General features: G+C 50.4%; 1 protein-coding gene across 1 annotated transcript in view; it reads left to right on the top strand.

Annotated features, from left to right (window-relative positions):
* Positions 1-15,207, top strand: part of LTBP2 (latent transforming growth factor beta binding protein 2) — a gene marked incomplete at its 5' end in the record, with an annotated part of 89,938 nt that overhangs the window by 31,657 nt on the left and 43,074 nt on the right. Inside the window, 5 exon segments of the mRNA XM_081137551.1 lie at positions 9,864-10,054; positions 12,168-12,338; positions 12,598-12,804; positions 13,680-13,966; positions 15,026-15,128. Coding sequence (XP_080993677.1) covers positions 9,864-10,054; positions 12,168-12,338; positions 12,598-12,804; positions 13,680-13,966; positions 15,026-15,128 — 959 coding nt within the window.

Raw genomic sequence — 15,207 nt, 5'->3', positions numbered from 1 at the left:
TAATTTGCCACTATCAGAAAAGGCACTGTAAGCTTCCCAGGTGAAAATACTTCACTGAGGTAAAGTGGTGCCAAAATGCTACATTTGGCTCTCTGTATCTGCAGGTTCCACACCCGCAGATTCTACCAACCACGGATCACAAATATTCAGAAAAGCCCGGCTGGTGTTGCTCAGTGGTTGAGTGTCGACCCATGAACCTGGAGGTCATGGCTCCATTACTGGTCAGGGCACATGCCCAGGTTTTAGGCTCGATCCCCAGTAGGGGGCATGCAGGAGACAGCCAATTGATGATTGTCTCTCATCATAGATGTTTCTCTCTCTCTCTTCCTCCCTCTCTCTGAAGTCAATAAGAAAAACATTTCAGAAAAAAAAGTTACGTTGTTGCTGACGTGTGCTATATAGTTAGGCCCATGAGTCTGTACCGAACATGTACAGACTTTTTTCTTGTCATCATTCCCTAAACAATACAGTATAACAACCATTTGCATAGCATTTACATTGTATCAGGTATGATCAGTAATCTAGAGATGATTTAAAGTATATGGACACTATGCATAGGTTATATGCAAATACTGCACAATATGATACAAGGGACTTGCGCATCCATGGATCTTGGTGTGTGCGCGGAGGGTTGGATACGGAGGGAGGGCTGTATTATGGTAACAGTAATAAAAAGCGGGCTCTGAAATGTACAGTTTCCACTTGTGGAACTGAATCAGTGTGTCAGCATTCTTCCCCCCCCCCCCCCCCCCCCCCCGCCCCACCAGCTACCTGTGTCCACGGAGGGGCGGGCATACACCCACCCGCCTCTGGTGCGGGCTGAGGAGGAAGATTTAAGTCTTGCAGGATAATTTCCCGGAAAAAGATTAGAAAAGGAAAATGGGTTACATGCAAAGTCATGTGGTGACCATGGTTGTAAAATTGGCTACTTAGGACCCAGAGGGGTGTGTATGCACGTCTGTCTGTCTGTCTGTCTGTCTGCAGATGACATAGTGAAGATTGCTAAATGATTTCCAATAACAAAATGTGAAGGCACATAGTTCCTTTGTTAGCCACATAGCTGTGGTTTTGTGTCCATGATTCATTGTGGAAGTGAGTAGCTGTGACAGGCATTTTGTGGGATTTTTTCTTGGTCTTTTTTCTCCTAAAAAAAATATTTGGGAAAGATCTAAAATTCAAGGAAGTCCAGTGCTTTTTGAAAAGAAAAATCTCCATTCCTTGCAAAATGAAGACTGCAAATCAAAACCTCTGGAGCTACCACACTTCTGCTTCCAGCTGGTCACCTAGGCTGCATTTTCCTCCCAGCCTCAGCCCCCGACTGCTGCGAACATGTCCACAGACAGGTGCCCAACGGAGGGCGAGCGATGCGTCAGAGGCCTCTCGAGGGAATCCGGTGCTGCGAGGAAGTGGGGGTGTCTTCTCTAGACCCCAGCCAAGCCACACTCTTGGGAAACAAATTGATTCCACATTTCTTTCTTTCTTTGAGGATCTTGGGTCAAGGTCAGAGCCCCTACAGCAGGCAGTAGTGTGTGAGGGAGGAATCGTGAAATCATTTATGTCTCATAGTTAGACAAGTCTGAGTTTGAATCTCAGCTCCACCACTTAACAGCTATGCTGCCTAGAGCGAGTGATTTAACCTCACTAGTCTCAGTTTTCTCTTCTATAAGCTGGGGACAACATCGCTACCTTGTAGACTTGTCAGGAGGATTTACTAATATATATAAATACGTCTGACACCTTTTAAATGTTCTATGAAGGCACCCACTCTTGCTTGTCCCTGGATTCTGGGGTTATCTGAGCTTTTTGTTTCCATCAGAAAAGCAACAGTGGTAAATAGAAACTCTGTTTGCCCAGACCACTCGAAAGTGTTTCTGGCCCTGGTGAGGTTTTGTGTCATGGCCAAGGGTGAGCCTCAGGGTGGGGAATGTCACCTGCCAAAGGCAGACGGAGCTCAGGCCCTGAGACACACACAGAACTTTCCTGCTAGTGGGGGTCCCAGGGAGGGTAACAGCCTCTCTGTGCCTTAGTTTTCTCTTCTGCTATAGTTCCTATAGCAGAGAGTTGTTGCATTCAGCAAGTGAGGATTCACATATAAAGGGCTTAGGAAAAATAAAAAAGGAAATGCCTATAGCTGATGTCTGGCATATAATCAGTTGGTAGCTTTGGGCTGCTACATTACTGAGTAAAGACTTCTCAGGTTGGGTCCCAGTTCTCCTAGAAATCTCCTTTTGTTTATGGTCCTGGGGCAGAGTTTCAGCTACTGGAAGAGTATGCTGGCTGCAGGCTGCAGGCTGCTAGGACTTTGGCCAGCCCCTGAGGAGCGTATCCTTGACCCAGGCCCCCTGCTGCCTTTGTCTACAGTGGGCCTGCCCAGGCAAGTCCAGGAGTGGGGTAAGCTCACCTGAAGTCATAGGCCTGTATTTGCTGTCCAATCGTGCAGGCCTGTTCAGCTCAGGGGAGAGGGGGCATGTGTGTGGGGGGGGGAGGTATATTATGGAGGGTCGAGAGGTCCTAAAGATCATGATCTGGGGACTCAAGGGTTCAGGAGGTAGGCATTTCATGACAGTTTGGTGGTGGTGAGATGCCCTTATACGAAGCTCTCCCTGGCTTCAGGATGTGATCCTAGCTCTATCCCCTCAGCCTAAAGGCCTCTCCTCTCCTCTTCTGATCTTCTGGAATCCTTGTCAGGTGTCCATTGGCCCTGACTTGTGTTTTCATTCCTGTCCAACGGCTTCATCTCTCCCACCACTTCCTTTTTCCCTGTGCTCCTTTGTAACTCGTCCAGTGATGAGGCTCTGAGGGGCCTCTGGGCCCTTGGGAGACTGAGGCAGCCTCTGCTTCACGACTGCCTGAGGTAGGGATCAGGCCCCAGGCGAGGCCTCAGTGCCCCCCAGACATTTCCCCAGACATGTACAGTTCCTGCCCACCTCTGCCTCTTATTTAGCTGCAAGGAAACAGGAATGCTGTGTTCTCTCCTGGGCAGAGCAGGATGTGGTCTGGGCAGGAGACACTCCCCCCTGCGCCCCCCCCAGTTCTGCCACCTGCCGGGGCATCCCCTGGGATCTGTGTGCAGGAGCTCCAGACTCCTCAGACTTGGGTGTGGCTGCAGAAAGAGCTAGACCTCAGAGCAGGGGGCTGTGACCTCAGAGCAGGGAGATGTGACTCACAGGCGGCCACGTGGGGTGGAGTGGAGGCCTTGGGCTGACCAGCAAGGCCGAGGGGTTTGGAGGAGTGAACACAGCAGAATCCACAGCAGGAGAGGTCTTGAGACACTTGAGGGTGCTGGCTCTGGGCCCTTTCAGGAGGGCACCAGGGAGTGAGGGTGCTGGTATTGACTGTGCTGCATCAGCGTGTCAGACAGCAGGTGGGGCTGGGTCCCCTGGGCACTGCCCACTGAGTACCCCCACCACTGGTCCCTCAGAAGTCATCAGTCTGGAGCCCTGCCCCGAGCAGGACTATCTGTGGCTTCCTCTCTGGCACACAGGGACACAGGGCCTGGGAGCTGCGGCCTCTCCAGGGGCTGCCATGTTGCTGGTCAAGTCTGGCTCTTTAGAAGTCTTTCCTCACACTGGGCTGAAACCTGCTCCCCTGTGACATGGTCCTGGTGTGTCCTTGGAAAACCCAGTCTCTTTTCTGCCACAGACCTGCTGACATCTCATGGCAGATAATGCAGTTCGGGGGCCAGACAGCAAGGTTGGGGGGCTGCTGATTCCCCTGGAACAGGACAGGGAGGGAACCTAAGAGCCGGGGGTATGAGTGAAGCTTTCCAGGGACAAAAAAATGCAGTGAGGGTCGTTAGAGGAGCCTCCTAATGCTACAGTTACAGGCCAAGGTAGACTTTTGGGGTTCAAGTCCCAACTCCTCCATTTTCTCTACTGTGCTGTCCAGTGCCGTAGCCCCCGGCCACAGGGGGCTATTTAAATTTAATTTAATGTAAAACTCAGTTGCTCAGTGACACCAGCTGCACTTCCAAGTACTCAAAAGCCACAAGCGGCTAGTGGTTCACAGACTGAATAACACAGACTAGTGAGCATTTCATCAGCACAGAAAGTTCCATTGGACAGCACAGATCCAGGTGCATGACCTTGGACAAGTTCCTTAACCTCTCTGCACCTCAGTTTTCTTTTCGGAAAAATGGGGTTAATAACAGTCCCTAGCCCCTAAGGTGGTTGTGAAGATTAGCTAACATAAGGCAAATATAACATATAACACACAGCACAGAACTAGTGCTCAATAAATGTTCACTATTATTGTCTAGCACAAGTGGGGCAGGGTTCAAGTCCTCCCCTCCCCACAGTGACGCCTGGAAACCCACCAAGCTGGTACCTCTGATACCCAGAGGCTGGAGAACGATGGCTGTGGCCTTAGCCCAGCATGGGTCTCACCTGCTCAGCCTTCAAGCCCTACACCACCCAGAATCAGCAGGCTCCTGGCTCTGGGCCAAGGCCACAGTGTCCCCTCCCCTTTACCCTCCAGGTCCAGGTGCCCACTTGTTCCCTGCTGGGACAGGGCTGGTGTGTGGCAGGGGCTGGGGCAGGATGTGTGGCAATACCATCTTGGGTGCCTGGGGGATCGCACAGGGGCCATCTGACCGTGGCCTGGGCGTGAGGCCTGCCTGGCCAGCCAGGAGGACAGGAGGAGCAGACCTCTGTGAGGGCTCCCCTTGCCCTGCCAGCGCCCAGATTCTCAGGAGAGACTGAGCTGCCTGGGAGGCACCAGGACATGTTCACCTTCGGTCACAGGAAGGAGCAGCCTCCGCCCCTTCACACAGCAACAGAGATGGAGTTCTGGGAACAGCCTCCTGTTTGCTGCTCCCTTCCTGTCCCCTCCTTCCTCTCTGCCTGCTCCCCCTCGGCACCTTCACAGCCTCTCCCTCTGTCTGCCTCCTAAGTGTGGGTGCTCCCCAGACCCCCCTACCCTTCTCTACTCTCTCTTATATTTCCCAGTGTTTAGGTGTCAGGGCACCTGGAAGTCATAAGAAATACCATAAACTATCAATGTAATTAATCCCACGATTAGAGCTGGGAACAGTTTTATTAGCAGAAACTATGACGATCGTCTGTATGGGCAAAATAAAAAGCCCGGCTGCGGGCACACGTGAGTAGAATCAGCTGTCAAGTGAAGTGCGGTGGGCTGCTGCCATGTTTTTCCTTTAATATTCATTTACAGCTTGTTCATTTGTTTTATCGTGTGCTAGCAGACAAGTGGTAGCAAGCACCAAAGGTCGGAGATGGGTGGATGGGAGCATAACTCGAAACGGAGACCAACCGGTTCATTGACATTTTCCCCTCTTGAAACTGGGAAACGTTGACAGAGTTAATGCCTCAGTCCACCAGTGGAAGGAACTCTGAAGTGTGGGTTGTTCTGCACACTCCCGGGTGATATCACCCCTCCTCCTTTATTCTATAACCACCACCTCTACACTCGACTCCCCAGCCCAGCCCCCATCTCTCTCCTGAGTGCCTCCTCTTGGGTGTTTCCATCTGCAGATCCATCCTGAGACACTCAACAGTCCTCATGTCCAAAGCTGAGCCACTTCTTGGACCTCTTACATTGGGATCTTGGCTCCTGGAACCCTCTCTGCCCATTTGTCTAACTCACAACTGGGAATTCTCTGTCTTAAATATCCTTTGAAGCCAAGCTCATTCTGGGTCCCACCCTTGGTCCTTGTAGCCTAGACCAGAGCCTCCAGCCCTCCCCAATCTGGTCCACTCACCACCAGGTAATCTCACCAGAGTAATAATCATTTTGAAAGGCCCATCCTTCCATGTCCGAGACCTTCTTAAAGACCATGAATATCTTGAGGCTAATATGTGGCTCCCCCTGTGCCCCCACACCTTTCCTGGGGTGCTGGTCCCTTTGCCAAGCCTCCATTGGAGCAGAGAGGGTAAGAGCGTCTTTGCCATCCTTGGATCTCAGTGCCTGGCATGTGGCAAGCACTCAACAGATGCTTCTTACCCGTTACCCATTCAGTACAGCCTAGACACCCCCATATTTTAGACCCTCCACCATGTGGACCAGACTTACTCTTCTTAATCCCTCAAAGCCTTAATGTCCTCATCTGTAAGACAGTGGTAAAGAAATCACAAATGCTGGGGTGGCTTTATGGTGAACTTAAAGTTCATCCTGATTTGGTAACCTCACTTCTGCACCTGGGAGTTCTGCAACCTTCGGCAAAGCACAGAAGCTTCCTACCCTGTTTTCTTGCTGTAAAATGGGGATGAGTAACTCTTGGGGTTCTGGAGAGGCCCACGTGAGGTGACGCATGCGACGTGCCCTACCGGACAGAGGCCGGTGCAGAGAAAGCTTCGTTACACAGTAGCACTAGCTTATACCCCATCCACCCACTTCCCACTGCTACCACTTCCCAGGGCGTCCTTCCAAGGCTGCTTTATGGATATGCAAATAAATGCAAAAGGTGTCCTTATTTTCTCTATTTTCACCCAAAAGTTTACATGTCCCACACTGGGAGTCAGCAAACTTTTTCCATAAAAGGCCAGATAGTAAATATTTTAGGCTTTGAACAACATGTGGTTTCTGTGATTACCCAGCCCTGCCATTGCTGAGGAAAAGCAGTCTTAGGGGAGTGTGGCTGTGTTCCAATTAGCTTTATTTATGGAAACTTAAGTTTGATTTGCATACCCCTTTCTCATGTCATGAAATATTATTATTATCCGTTTGATTTTTTTCAACCATTTAAAAATGTAAAAAAGCTATTGTTTCACAGTCTGTTCAGAAACAGTGAGAGGGCAGGTCTGGGCTGCTTTTCACCTTTGGGCACATCTCGGGGACCTTTCCTAGAGCTGTAAGGGAGCTGCTTCGTTCCCTTCTGAGGGCGTGCGACTCCATCCTGTGCACGCAGCCTAGTTTGTTTGACCTGTCCCCTACTGCAGGACACTTAAGTTGTTTCTATTCTTTACAAAAGATTTTGCTACTACAGAATAGTGTTGTTATGAATAATCTCGTCCATCCATCATTTTTGACACTTACAAGTGTCTTAGGTCAGATTCCCCTAGAGGTGCGGCTGGGAAATGGATTTGGGTGATTTACTGGGGGAGAGCTAAGGGAGGGAGGGAAGCAGAATGGGAAGGTGGGAAGAGCCAAGAGAGAATTGGTCCTGGGGAAATCAAGCCAAGGCCCGACTGAGGGTGCAGCTTGCAGTTTTCCTACCCTGAGGCAAGGGTGGGGCTTTTGAACTTCTGGTTCAAGCTGTCATTGGCTTTAGTGGTCATGGCAGTGGGAGGAGCCTGTCAGGTGGCTGCCATCAGTCGAGAGCAGGACTCAGAAGAAGCCAATGGAGGGTGCAGCAGCTGCAAAGGGGACCTGGGCCGGGAGCCTGCAGCACCCACCACAGCAGGTTTATCTGCAGGATAGTCTTGGAGGTGGAACTGGAGAGGCAAAGCATAGATGCACCGTGGTGTGGGTAGACATTGCCAAATTGTTGTCCATAAGGGCCGTATGAATTTACAGCCCTACCAACATCTGAGAGTGCCTGTTTCAGCACAATCTCATCAAATTAATATATTATTAAACTTTTGAGTTTTTGCTAATCTGAGTAGTTTTCATTTGCACATCTCGTAGAATGAAAAGATTGAACATATTTTCATATGCTTAAGAAAAAATTGTATTTTTTCCCCCTGTGAACTGTAGACATATTCCTTTGCTGATTTTTCCTTTAGGGCTATTGGTCTTTTTTCTTTCTAAGAGCTCTTTATATATTATGGAACTTGGTCTTTTGTCTATGGCATGAGTTGCACATATTTTTCTCATTTTGTCATTTGTCTTTTTACTTTGTTTAAGGTAGTTTTGGCCAAGCAGAGAGTTTTTATCATAGGGTTGTTTGGACGAGTAGATGATACATTATGTAAAACACATAGCAGGAGGCCTACTACCTGATAGGCACTGAACGAATGTTATCTCCCTTCCCTCTCCTCTCCTCAATTCTGTGCTTTCTCTAACAGTGCTCATAATTCTTCCTTAAATATGGTCCATGCTTCCCACCTCCATGCATTTCCTTATGTTATTTTTCTTGTCTGGAATGTCTTTCTCCTCATTTTAGACTAAAAATCCTATCCATCTCTTAAATGGGTAGCTCAGATGTCATAGTCTTTCTTACATCTGAATTCCTATACCTCTATTAGTTGTCATAGTCCACCTTGGATCCTGGTTATCTGCACACATTTACTGTGCTTTTCCTGAGCCTCGGTTTTCTTATCTATAAAATGGAGTTGCTGGGGGAAATAGACATTTCTTTTTATTACAAAATGATGCGTGTTTACTATTAAAAAAACTTTACTAAAAAAATTCCACAAATATAAGAACACATAAAGTTTAAAACAGTAGTTACACATACACAGGCACTCTCATTCCCCAGGGCAGCCTCTGTTTACAGATCCTTCCAGACCTTTCCTGTGCCTGTATAAATATTTTTAGGGGGAGAGAAAGAGAAGTTTTTCTTAAAACACAAAACTGGAAGCATACTACCCATATTGGCCTGCAACTTACTTTTTTTCATTCAATAAAATAACGTGAATAACATGATATATTTAAAGCACCCGGCTCAGTGCTCAGTGAATGGCAGCTATAACTGTCCTAGCCACCTTGCAGTGATGTTTCTAAAGGTTCTGTTGGCAGCAGAATATTTATCAAACACAATAGTATATGGAAGCCCATTTATAAATGAGATGGGGTGGAGCTCCCACGTGAGGGTGAAGGTGGGTGGGGTGGAGGGTGGGGTGGAAGGCATGGAGCCCCTTACTGATTTGTTTTCCCATCCCTGTTTGAACACCTGAGTGTATTGGGCAGGGTGCAGGCACATCACTTTTAACTGAGTGGCAACGTTATGGGAATGTACTGTCCAGGCAAGCTGGTGGCTCCCCTGATGATCTTCAGCTGGCCCTTAAGGGATTTGAACTCAGGAATCTTGGGGCCATTAGCATTGAGTTCCAATGAGAGAAACAAGTGACAGCAGGTCAAGTGAAAAATCAGAATTTGAACTGTATCTACAGGCGATGACAATAGTTTAAGAATATATACTTGAGCAAAGGTTGAAAGGAAATATGCAAAATTATTTGCTCTGTTGGGGTGGGGGTGATGAATTCATTTTTTCTACTTGAATATTTTTGTTATATTATCTTTGCAATAAAATTAATGAAAGGGATATTCTAGGCTCTGCCCCTGAATCATTCTGTGAACACATATATGTTGGGCACCTATGCCACAGGTAATGTGCTTGAAGGGTTGCATTAAGAAGTGGCAGAGGGCCCTGGCTGGGTGACTCAGTTGGTTGGAGGTTCAATTCCCCATCAAGGCACATACCTAGGTTGCTGATCTGATCCCCAGTCGGGGTATGTATGGGAGGCAACTGATCGATGTTTCTCTCTTGCATCAACCTCTCCCTCTCTCTCTCTCTCTTTCTCTCTCTCTCTAACTCAATATAACCTATCCTCAGGTGAGGATTAAAAAAAAAAAGAAGTGGTGGGGTAGGCACAGGACTTGGTTTGGGGGCAGGGGCTCGTCCATAAATGTCTCAAAAACTCAGAATATTAGAGCTACATGGGACCAGTCTAACACCTTCATTTTGCAGTCCAGGGGCCTGAGGCCCAGAGAGGCTAAGTGACTTGCCCAGAATACCCAACCAAAGCCTGGCTGTTCCACATAGAGGTAGGCACTCCCACTGAACTAGCTGGCTGGCCTTAGCTCAGGCCCCTACTTCAGGGCACCTTCATTTTCTTGGAATTGGCAAGAAGGCAGCCAAGTACAGAGCACTTTTCCGGTGCAGGTGGGTGTGGGCATCCTGAGCAGGGTTTGCACAGAGCCACTGCTCTTCAATGCAAACCCCTGTGCCACCGTTGTCTCCACAGGTCCCTGAGTGAGCTCAGCCAGACCCGCCCCTCCCAGCAGCGCATGGGGTTGTCCCGGACCGTCCGACTTTACCCGGCCACCACGGCCAATGGCCAGCTGACTTCCAATGCCCTGCCTGTGGGGCCAGGCCTTGCGCGGAGGGATGGCACCCAGCAGGCAGCATATCTGGATCACCTGTCATCCCCCTGGGGTAAGGATGCCCTGTCTTGGGGACCTAGAAGAACAGGGCATCTCAATCTCTGGTTTTCTTCCCCCACCTTGCTTCTCTCCTCCACTCTCACTGAAGGGTTAAGTGGTTACCTGTCCCTCATCCTCTCAGCCAGTCAACAAACAATTGTGCAGTGCCTGCTTTGTGCCAGGCTCCAGGGGTCCCAAACCAGCGGTCAGGACTTTGCCCCTTTGAGACCCTTAGATTTTGATTGCTCCATTTCTGCCCCATCTGTCACCCGTCCTGCCTTCAATTCCTTCATGTCCAGCTATGAACCTCATCTCCCTGGCCCTAGTCCTTCCAACTCATCCTTCCTGCAAACCCCACCTCCTGAACCAAACCAACCAGTTGCTTCCTTAGCACCTAATGGCTGGGCCTCCACTTCCCAGAGGAGAGAACCGGGGATCCCTGTGGATTCACACCTCCGCACATGCTTAATGGTCTCCCAACAGTCCTTCCCTATGTGCCTGGACACTCCATCCCATTCCTCAGAGCAGCTACTCCAACTGCTCCCACTTTCCCAGGTCCCATCCCTTCGGCACATGGACATGCCACCCACCTCCCAGAAAGCTCCTCCCTTCCTGCCCATCCGCCCCACCATGAGCACACTGCCCCCTTATCTCAACCCATGCCCAAGCTGATTTCCTTTCTTTTTCTTCCATTTTAAAAATTGAGGTGAAATTCACATAACATATTAAATTTTAAAGTGTACACATTAGTGGTTTTTAGTATGTTCACAATTTGACACAATCCCATTTAATTATTCCAGAACATTGTCATCACTCCAAAAAAAAAAACCCACCAAAAAACCCTCAGTCATTAAGCAGTCACATTAAGCAGTCACTTGGCCCCACTGATCTACTTTCTGTCTCTATAGATTTGCACATCCTGGACTTTTCATATAAATGGGATCACACAATATGTGGCCTTTCGTGTCTGGCTCTTTCAGTTGGTATAATGTTTTCGAGGTTTATCCATGTGGTAGCATATGGTTGATGCCTTCCTTTCTTGTCATCTTGAAAAGGCGATGTCCCGCTTCTTGTCTAAGGCACACACACCTCCTTTCTCGATTGCTCTGGAGAGGTAGGCCATCACAGGTCCTCCTCGCACCCCCTCTTCCATCCCCCTTCAACCTGTCCCTCTCTCACCCCTTTCCTGGCAGCATATACACTTGCTTACAGCTCACTCTCTCTCACATTCACTCTCTCTCTCTCTCTTACACACACACACACACACACACACACACAGAGTTATTTCTCCACTTTTCTTTGGTTTCCTCTCCCTCTTCTCCCATCAGTCAAGCCTCTTGAACGGGTGGCCACATAGACTTTTCACTTTCCCTCCTCAACCCCTCTGCCTTCCGGCTTCCTTCTCTGGGCTCCCCACACCAAATGAACACCCCTCCTTTGAATTTCCACTGCTACCACCCTTCAGTGAAACAACTTTAACTCACACTGCTCGTGACTTCCTCACTGGCCACCCTGCGTCCCCTCCACTTGCACACCAGGCTGGGAGGGCATTTGTCCCCCCACGTTTCCCCTTTGATCTCTTACTGGAATTTTTGAGTGACTTCCCACTATCAGCCAAATAAAGTGCCAATCCTTGTTCTGGAAACCAGTCCCCCAGCCCCCAACCTGTCTCTTATCTTTCAGGCTTTACATTCCTCCATTTTTCTTAGAAAATTCTCCACTCCGGCAGGTCTGAGCTACATTCTATTCTCTGCCCTTTGGATCAAAGCCCAGCGGCACCACTTGCAACCCAACCTTCTCTGAGCCTGTTTCCTTACCTGTGAAATGGAAATATTAGGTTGGATGTAGGAACTTCGCCAACATACAACCATTCTAACCTAGAAAAATGGCATCTTCTAATGGTTCAACCTAAAATGATACTCACTCAAGAGGGCTGAGAGTTAATGTGCATAAAGCATGAATTTATTGGCTGCACACTGACGTCCCTCAATAAATGCTGGTGGGTACTTAGCAAATGCCCTTGGGATGGATTCACCCCTGGTCCCATGGGCCTTTCTAAGCAGCCTCTGGAGGTCACAGCTGTGCCTCTCAGCCCTGCCCCCTGGACCCAAGCCCTCTCTCTGCAGGGCTGAACCTCACGGAGAAAATCAAGAAGATCAAGATTGTCTTCACTCCTACCATCTGCAAGCAGACCTGTGCCTACGGGCACTGTGCCAACAGCTGTGAGCGTGGCGACACTACCACCCTGTACAGCCAGGGTGGTCACGGGCATGACCCCAAGTCTGGCTTCCGCATCTGTGAGTCCCTTCCTCCCTCAGTTTTCGGCTGGCCTTGTCTCCCAGGTTATTGGGGGGTCGAGGAAAGGCATGAAAGGGCTCTTTAAAAGGGCGAGGGCTGGTTCTTATCTACCCTTCTTCACCCTGGGCCTCTGGAAAGTCCCCACATTTCATGTATTTTTGGAGCACTACTGCTCCCCTTGCTTCTGTTGTCACCCACTGGCGACACGGTGGGTGCTATGTTCCTCCACCGTCGGTCACCTTGAGGTTGATGTTGTAGATTTCTGCCAGATCCCCTGCCTGAATGGAGGCCGCTGCATCGGCAGGGATGAGTGCTGGTGCCCCACCAACTCCACCGGGAAGTTCTGTCACTTGCCCGCCCCAAAGCTGGACAGGGAGCTTACAGAGAGGGGCTCCCACCACAGGGCCCCGATGGAGGGCCCCTTGAGGCAGTCCACCTTCACACTGCCGCTCTCCAACCAGCTGGGTGAGTACAGGGCTGGGGATGTGGGGATGTGGGGACGTGGGGCTGAGGGTGCACTGGGTGACCCAGTGGGGGGTGCCGCCATTGTGGTGGGGAGGACAGCAAGCTGTCTCCAGGCCTTTCTTCACAGTCAAGCCTCCCTCCTTCTCCTCTGCCCTCAGCACTAAGTTTTATTCCCTAAACTTCTCTTTGCCCTCCCATCTGAATTAGCGATATGTTTGTCCTTACCCCATACTGGGCGCTATGCATGAGACAAAAGAGTATTAAGGACAGGGTCCTGCCTTCAAGGCACCCACGGACCTGGACAATAGAGGGAGAGTGAATGGAAAGAGAATAGCATTATAAAACCCTTCATTTCCCCTGCCTTCCATTATTAGGTGCCAAATTAAAGGTACAAAAAATATAGGAGGTCAGGGTGGGGATGGAGATCCCCCTAAGCCCAGGGTGTTCAGGGAAGGCTGCTTGGAGGAGGGGGACTTTGGTTAGGTCTTAAACAATGGGCAGCCTTTGGTTCTGCAGAGAGGAGTGGGAGAGGCTCCGCCTCGGAGGGACTAGCATGAGTGAAGCCATGGAGGTGGAACCACGTGGGCTCGGCTGCGCGCTGGAGCTCAGGATTATGCAGGATCGTGGGGAAGGTGGAATCAGGAGGGTAGTTTAGAAGTTGATAATGAAGGTCCTTCATTGAGAGGCAAGGAGTGAAGGAGTCTGTGCTTCATCCTGTCCTTACTGGGGAATTGTGCTGGGGTTTGAGTAGAAAGTGAAGAAGTGAGGGAGAATTGGGGGGCAACACATGGCCAGTGGCTTGCCTGGCCCAGGGCTGGGGGGCACTTTCAGAGGGGGGGCATTTCCCTGACTCTGATCCCAGCCCCTGTGCCCAGCCTCTGTGAACCCCTCCTTGGTGAAGGTGCACATTCACCACCCGCCCGAGGCCTCCGTGCAGGTCCACCAGGTGGCTCGGGTGCGGGGCGAGGCCGAGGAAACCCCAGAGGAGAACAGCGTGGAGACCAGACCCTCGCCCCGGCTCCCTGCCAGCCCCGGCCACAGCCACTGGGACAGCAACAGCATCCCCACTCGGTCTGGAGAGGCCCCTCGGCTACTGCCCCCAGCGGCACCCAGGCCTCAGGGGCTGCTGGGTCGGTGCTACCTGAGCGGTGTGAATGGCCAGGTGAGAAAGTAGCTCCTATCTCAGCCCTGGAAACTTCCAGAACAGTGATACCTCCCCACTCTGCCCCCTTCTCTCTCTCTTCCTTGTTCTTATGGAATGTGAGTGTCAGCAGAGTCTCCCATCCCCCAGATGAGAAAACTCAGGGCATAAAATTGCCTGCATGCAGACAGGCTGGGCCTCCTACCTGGGCTCCGCTAGGTACCTATCAGTGCAAGCAGAACGGGGCCCAAGAGATTCCCCCTCTGGAGGGTCCCCTGTATCCCTGCGCCCCAGTAAATCCTGGGCTCTCTCTGAGCTGAGTCTAGGATGTCCTGGTGCATGGACAGTGGGGCTATTAAATCTGGCAAGAAAGAGTTTGGCATTCAGTTGAGATTGGAGTCACAGAGATGTGGAATTAGCAAATGCAGGTTAAACCCCAGAGCCTTGGGGGTGCACTGATAAGAGACACTCCATCCCCCTCTGGAAGCAACAGTCAGTGATGAAAAATCAGGTGAGCTTTTCTGAGTCCAGGCACCTAAGAATGGGGGCTAAGCCAGACTCAGGATGATTTTTCTAGGGGTTGCAGTTGGTTGTTCCCAGAAATTGCTCTTGAGGTTAGGAAACTGGAGGAGGTGGAAGTAGCCAGGGGATAGAGACTCTGAATTCCCAGACCCTCCTTGGCCTGCCAGCTTGTGGTGTCCCTGAGCCTGGGCCATGCCCATGAGGAAGGCTGGCACTGTGGGTGACCCTGGAGCTTAACAGAGGAAAAGCACATCCTTTGGGATCCTCTATCTATGGGCTGTGACATGGAAGGAGGCAGTTTGCAGACCTGCACAGAGATCTTATCTTGCCTGGGGAATGTCCCCACCCCTCAAATTTAAGGTCTGGTTGAGTGGACTATAGGTTTCTTTGCTTCCTTCTGGGACATCAGCTGATTCTTTCCTACCCTCCATTGGGTGTGGGTATCCTTTGGCAAGGTGTGGGGGGAAGGGAGCCCTTGTCTCAGGCTTTTCTGGGACATCTCTGTGCACAGCAGGGGAGAGAAGAAGTGGTGACACATGTCCATGGCCTTTTTTCCAGTGTGCCAACCCCCTGCTGGAGCTCACTACCCAAGAGGACTGCTGTGGGAGTGTGGGGGCCTTCTGGGGGGTGACCTTGTGTGCCCCATGCCCGCCCAGACCAGGTGAGTGCTAGGTGCCAGGATCCAGGGTTGTATGGCAAGCTATCCTGGGGCCTCACCTCTGTTTCACCCCTGACCCATC

This window comes from Miniopterus schreibersii (genome assembly GCF_964146895.1).
Source record: "Miniopterus schreibersii genome assembly, chromosome: 1".
In the NCBI taxonomy this organism is placed as follows: Eukaryota; Metazoa; Chordata; class Mammalia; order Chiroptera; family Miniopteridae; genus Miniopterus; species Miniopterus schreibersii.
The sequence above is the reverse complement of the archived record's forward strand: the minus strand, read 5'-3'. Positions and strand labels throughout refer to the sequence as shown.